General features: G+C 31.8%; 1 protein-coding gene across 2 annotated transcripts in view; it reads left to right on the plus strand.

Moving 5' to 3' along the window:
• LOC108565076 (disintegrin and metalloproteinase domain-containing protein 9) overlaps positions 1-6,290 on the plus strand; it is a 61,514-nt gene that overhangs the window by 48,786 nt on the left and 6,438 nt on the right. For both annotated transcript variants that reach the window (XM_017924353.1, XM_017924354.1), the window contains 5 exons: positions 1,954-2,109; positions 2,173-2,427; positions 2,489-2,656; positions 2,720-2,889; positions 2,975-3,123. In XM_017924353.1, coding sequence (XP_017779842.1) covers positions 1,954-2,109; positions 2,173-2,427; positions 2,489-2,656; positions 2,720-2,889; positions 2,975-3,123 — 898 coding nt within the window. The remainder of the gene's footprint in view (positions 1-1,953; positions 2,110-2,172; positions 2,428-2,488; positions 2,657-2,719; positions 2,890-2,974; positions 3,124-6,290) is intronic.

Below are 6,290 nucleotides of genomic sequence, written 5' to 3' on the forward strand. Positions count from 1 at the left end.
AGCGTCTTCCTATATCAGGTGTTCGTTATCCGAATATGTGTTTGTTAACTGATTTATTCTCAATCCGAACTGTTCGTTAACCGATCACTCACTTTATTTTTTTTTAAGAAATTGGTTATTATTAATGGAAATAGAAACCGTCTATTTATTTGTTTTTTTTTATACACAATCACTTTATTCGAATTTAAACAACTTAATTGTGAATGAAAGTGCAATTTTATCTGCGGTTGAAACCTGAAACTGATCTTCACGGTGCGCATAATATGAAATATTAGAGTCAATTATGCTGTTAGTGCTCGTAGGAAATATCGTGGTTAGTTTTATCATGTGGTAGATTGAAAATACGGAATTAACGTTTAATAATTTTATTTAATTATAAAGTTTCAAACTAATGTTTATAAAATTTCAATTGGTTTCAAACAATTAATTTCCTGTTTAATTTAATTTATTATTTTCAAAACAAACTGAAATTTCTCATATATTCTGTGGAATATTTGTTTATAGCAAAACTTTATTTGTGAATTAAAAAATTAAAATATGCGGAGCATAATATTTACATTCAACGATTTATAGTAAGAAACGGATAAACAGTGAAGGCTGTTTTGCTACTTGCTTATAATAAGAAATCTGTAAATCATTTAAACACATGATGTAAATACAGTAAAACGTCGATTATCCTTGGTAATTCGGGAGCGTTAAAGTACGGATAATTTAAAAACACGGTTAATACAAACATCAATTTATTTGCTTTAAAAACTTAATATCTATGATATACTAGAAAAAAAAACATTTTACGTATTTTTTTATTGTAAATTATTTTATTCCTTGTAAAATTACTTAACTTGATTTACTAAACGGCCGATTTACATAGACAATTTTATTGTTTAACTTATAAAATAAGTAAACACTAAGACGGCGGTAAATTGAGACCCGGATAATCGTCGTTTTACCTGTACATACAATTTTTTAACACGTTCAATTCGTTCCGTGTTGAACGAAACCTGCAAATTATACAAATGTAAATGCATTACTTGTTACGTCGAATATTAGGTTTAAAATCGGACCTAAGCGGAAATATAATTTGATAATATATATTTACATATATTCAAATGTTTTTTGATGCATTGAAATTTAAAGAAATAACCGTGTTCTCAAAGTAGCTCAGAGAATAAGAGATCATGTGATATAATGTAGTATAAATTTAGTAAATGATTACCCTAACTAAGAGCCTTAATTATGCACAGCGTTTATGCTAATATTGGTAGTTTTTATCATTTGTAAATACAGAACAAGAATGATAAAAATCTAATTAACCTTTCTTTGTACACAAATATTTGTATACTTGTAGCTATATTTTATCTACATCTCGCTTCAATCAAAAAAAAAATTAATAGTTTGGTTTGATCATTTTATTTTTTTTTATTATAAAAATAAAAGAGTTGTTAAAAAGCAGAACTTTATAATGTTTGATATCTTAACTTTTGGTTAGATAACAATTTAAAATGTAAATCGCTGGGGACTGCGGTTGGTCTCTGTTCATGCAGAAGGAAACAGTTTCGGTATTCGGGAGTTCAGTGTCCTCCCCAAGTTCGCCTCCTCGCCTTTTGTAAAATACATAATATGTGTGCCGTGCCGTGGCATACATACATTCCATTCCGACTTGATTCGGCAGTTCCGGTTTAGCCCGGCTTCCGCTTGCACCGAACAAAATGCATTCTCCTATTATTTTCATTTTCCTCCTCTTCCTCAACCGTCATTGATAAGCAAAGCGCGGGCAGGAAGTGAAGTGACCCCATCATCGCAGACGACGACGAAAAAAACTATCTCCTCCAGCTATGGTAATTGCGTGCGTATCTCGGAGTCAAGAGAGGAAGCACGTTATCGGGAACGCGACTGCATTTAATCATTTGTCCTTCTGTAACGCTCTTCTTACAACCTATGTATTTATGACAGGATGGAGGTCACACGCATCACATCACCGTCGACTATGATTTGGATGGTCGTAAGTTCGTGCTCGATCTGCGGCTCAATCGCGATCTCATCCCCAAGGGCTACTTCCAGAGGTACCAGCAGAACGGCAAGCACGTGATCGACAAGCCAACGGACGATGTAATAATGATTCCGCGAAGCTACCTAGTTCTAGTATTTTATATGTTTTATGGTTGTTTATAGGTTGATTTGTGCCATTACAAGGGAACGGCACGGGGATTGCCGGGCTCCTGGGCGGCGATCTCCACCTGCGAGGATCGAGTTCGAGGCGTGGTCTTCGATGGACATGATATGCACTATATCGAAAATGACGACAGGTTCGAAGACCACTTGCTGTACAAGCACTCGGATTTCGTCGGGGGAGCTAATAAAACGTGCGGGTTCCACGGACCCAACGACGACGAGCATCATCACGCGGTCGATAATACTTTGTTCCGAGTAAGTCCTGCGTTTATTGGCACAGAGGACAGCTCTTATTAGCATCGTTTTGCTCTTTCAGCGAAAGAGATCCAGCGAGAAGCTGGTGCGTGGACCGTACAACGCCAACAAGCAGTCCCGATACGTGGAACTGGTCCTCGTCGTTGATAACAGGGAGTACAAGGAATTGGGCGAGAGCATGAAGAAGGTACAGCAGCACAGCAAGGACATCGCCAATATCATCAATGGGGTGAGTTTTTATTCATTGAACGCAACTTCAATTCAACTCTTAACAACTCTTCGTCTTTTACAGCTGTACGCGCCTCTGAACATTTACGTTGCCCTCGTCGGTCTGGTTATCTGGAGTGAATTCGACGAGATTGTTTTCTCGCCGAACGGCGATATCACGTTGACAAACTTCCTGCATTACAGACGCGCTCAATTGATTAAGCAACATCCGAACGATAACGCCCAACTCTTAACGTGAGTACCTGTTATTGTTGCATCTCTTGCGGTTTGCATTGCTTTGTTTCATTGCGCCCTAATCGCGGTAACTGCGTGTTTTCAGGAAATACACTTTTGATAATGGCGTTGTTGGCAAGGCTCTCAAAGGTCCCATATGCACTTACGAGTACTCAGGTGGCGTTAACACCGATCATTCGCCCATTTTAGGACTTGTGGCCACAACTGTTGCTCACGAGATGGGACATAACTTCGGTAAGCTCCACCATCATTCAAATTTTCGATACTAAATTTTACTGTGCATTACATACTTAATTTAACTGTAAATCTATCATTTATCTAACAACCCACCACATAAAATTACACATTCGTTTCATTCATTAATCCATATTTTGAGAGTATTTCAGAAACTAACGATTTATTGCTAAAATTAATGCATTTAAATATTTTATAACATAAACATTCATATAATTATATTTAATAATATTATTTTAATTTTACAAATATTTATTTAAAATTCTTTTTTGTGGCATAAAATTGATTATTTCAAATTTGGAAACTTACTACGCGAAAATATCCATATTCAATTTATATTTGAAATGTATTAGTTAAAAAGTGAATGAAAATAAAAGGATTGTTAACAAAATAAATTTTGATGGATCAAATAATCTCAACATTTAAAGCATTCTTTCCAAAATTGGGATTTTATTTTAAATATATAAACCTTAAAATTAAGTCATTGATCGTATGAGCTTTAGATTAGTAATTATAGACTAATTTGTTATCAATTTGAAAACGTTGAAAAACTATAATTTTAAAAGTAAACAGATTATGGAAAATCATTGTATACATAGATTCGCTCATATACAATAGATTTTAATTAATGCGTTTTCACGTAATCAATAATTTCAATCGAACGTCACTTCTATCGTAATGAAATCTGTAGGACACAAAATTTAATTATCTAATTTAATGAAGCTACTCAATCTGTTGAAGCAGCGGATTGATGGACGTCGTCCTTTCACCAAATGTCGATGAGAATATATATTTTTTTTAAATACAACTTATTTTTTGTGCTACCTTTCAAATGAATATACCATTCCTCTACACGCCAATTCAGAGAAAAGCCTTTCGCCATTTCCGACGTTGCAATAAATACCCGCTAAATACTTACATAACGTATATGAGGTCACGGGTTACATTAAACTAGATTATAATTGGGATGAAGTCACAACTGTAAATATGCTTCTCAGATTGTTGTCATTTCTTTGCAGCTGAATTCAACGCGTTCTGCATTTCCTTGTTATCTTCTTTCTTTGTTTTCGTTCACTTGCATTCAACTTTCGAGATAGAAAACTGCTTTATTATACGCACAGTCATCGATCGCATAACGCTTATCTAAATAGGATAACTGGCAGCTGTCAAATTGCAGAACTGTAACGATTTTATCGACGGTGCGGCGAGCTTTCATTTATTAAATTACTATTTGTGTATGTACACAAACGTATCTGATCTTTACTCTGTAAATTGTTATGAATTTCTTCTGCGGTGATCTTTAAAATAAACGAGTTTTAGTATTCGCTTATTATTTTGTGGGAGGACTCGATAAATGTTGAAATTGGAAGAGAACGTTTATTGTTTTTAGATCGGTTAAAGCTACTTTCGGAAATCGTAAACAATATTAATCAATTTAATTTTTTTCATATGAATTATATTAATCTCCAAACATAAAGTATAATTATACAAATATAAATTTTAATTGAAATAAATAATAATAAAATCTTTGTTTTTTCCTTTCAAATATTGCTTTCAAAATATCATAAATTAACTAATAAAAATCATTAAACTATTCAATTAAGTTTTTTTTATGTTAGGTTACATCAGGTTAGGTTACGATTTATTTATTCTATTTACATCAATTGTTATTATTAGTTGTGGTCTTAAAATACCAGAAAACACATTATAAAATTTATGAAAAATCTTTTAAGCTCAAATATATTCTAAACAAGAACGATCTAAATTAAGATTGCATATTTTGCAAGTTTTCAAGATAAACAAATACGTAACAAATTTAGTTTAGATTAAATGAATAATTTGTCACAAATTACCTATATTTCGGACTTTTTACATAGAATAATACATTATTTTGTATACTATTCAAATAGTTTATCAAGTTTCCACTTACATTTATACACAGAAGAGTACAGCAATACCTCGCATAGCCCGAAATCAGTTTGCTTTGAAAATTTCACAAAGTTAATTTTAATTTAAAAAAAATACTGCAATTTTTTTATACATAAATGATCCGCTCTTATCACTTTAAGAAAATCTCATTTTGTCTGGTTTATTTTTGTATATATCGATTAATCCGGTTTCAAATAGTCCGGGATATTGGATTACCCGCACTATGCGAAGTATGGATATAATTCTGATTTCTTGTAATCACGTTTGCAATAATAATAATATCACAAAGTTTATAATTATTTATACATTGATCGATAAAGAAAACGTCCTTCGTCAGAGAAATAATATTTTTTCTCTTCGTACATCGTTATTATTTGAATCACGTGACCCCGGTGTATTTGCGAATGATCCGAAGGCAAATTTGTGTCACACTTGTGACTCATACACGGTAATATTCCCTGAAAATTCACTCTTCTAAATTTAGTTTACCATTAACATTATTACTAACAGGAGGTTTATGGGTGACAGCTGTTTTTGACCAACCCTTAACATTCTGTTAATTAATTAATTATTTAATTCCTAGTATGTTTTTCATATACACAAACAAAATTGATTCAATATAAAATTATTAAAAATTAATATCTTATATACAAATTATAGTCCAAATTTGGCCAATAACAATTTATAAATAAAATAGAATAAAAATAGTTTTGTCTATGATCCTAATAAATAAAACGTAAAATAATGCAGTTTTATAGACTTTTAAATTTCAATTATTTTTCATAGAATTTTCAATACATCTAAACACTTTTACTAATATAATAAAGAATATTTTAGTTTGATAAAACTATAATCGCTGACTTTCTTTTGAAAGATCCTTTATGAGTGAATTTTCTCGTGTGTACTTCAGGAACATTATTTACGTCGTCTATAGAGACATCCAGTTCCGATCTGTTCGCTAAAGAGTAAAACGATCGATTTTGTTTTCTGTTATATCGTAACATCTTTGCCGGTTCATCAAACTCTTCAAACACGCAAAACAAACACGAGTAAATGTAAAGTTTGTATACAGATTTTTAATTAAAAATATTTATATATATTTATTTTTAATTAAATTAAAAATAGTAAACTTATAATTGCAATTAAATAGACAATATAATTTATTAATGAATACAAAAAATGTATTTAAATGTAAAGCTTGATATCTATGTCAGATGATAGATTGCTTTAATAATAAT

The sequence above is a fragment of the Nicrophorus vespilloides genome, unplaced genomic scaffold (assembly GCF_001412225.1).
Source record: "Nicrophorus vespilloides isolate i.1.1-1 unplaced genomic scaffold, Nicve_v1.0, whole genome shotgun sequence".
Taxonomy (NCBI): Eukaryota; Metazoa; Arthropoda; class Insecta; order Coleoptera; family Silphidae; genus Nicrophorus; species Nicrophorus vespilloides.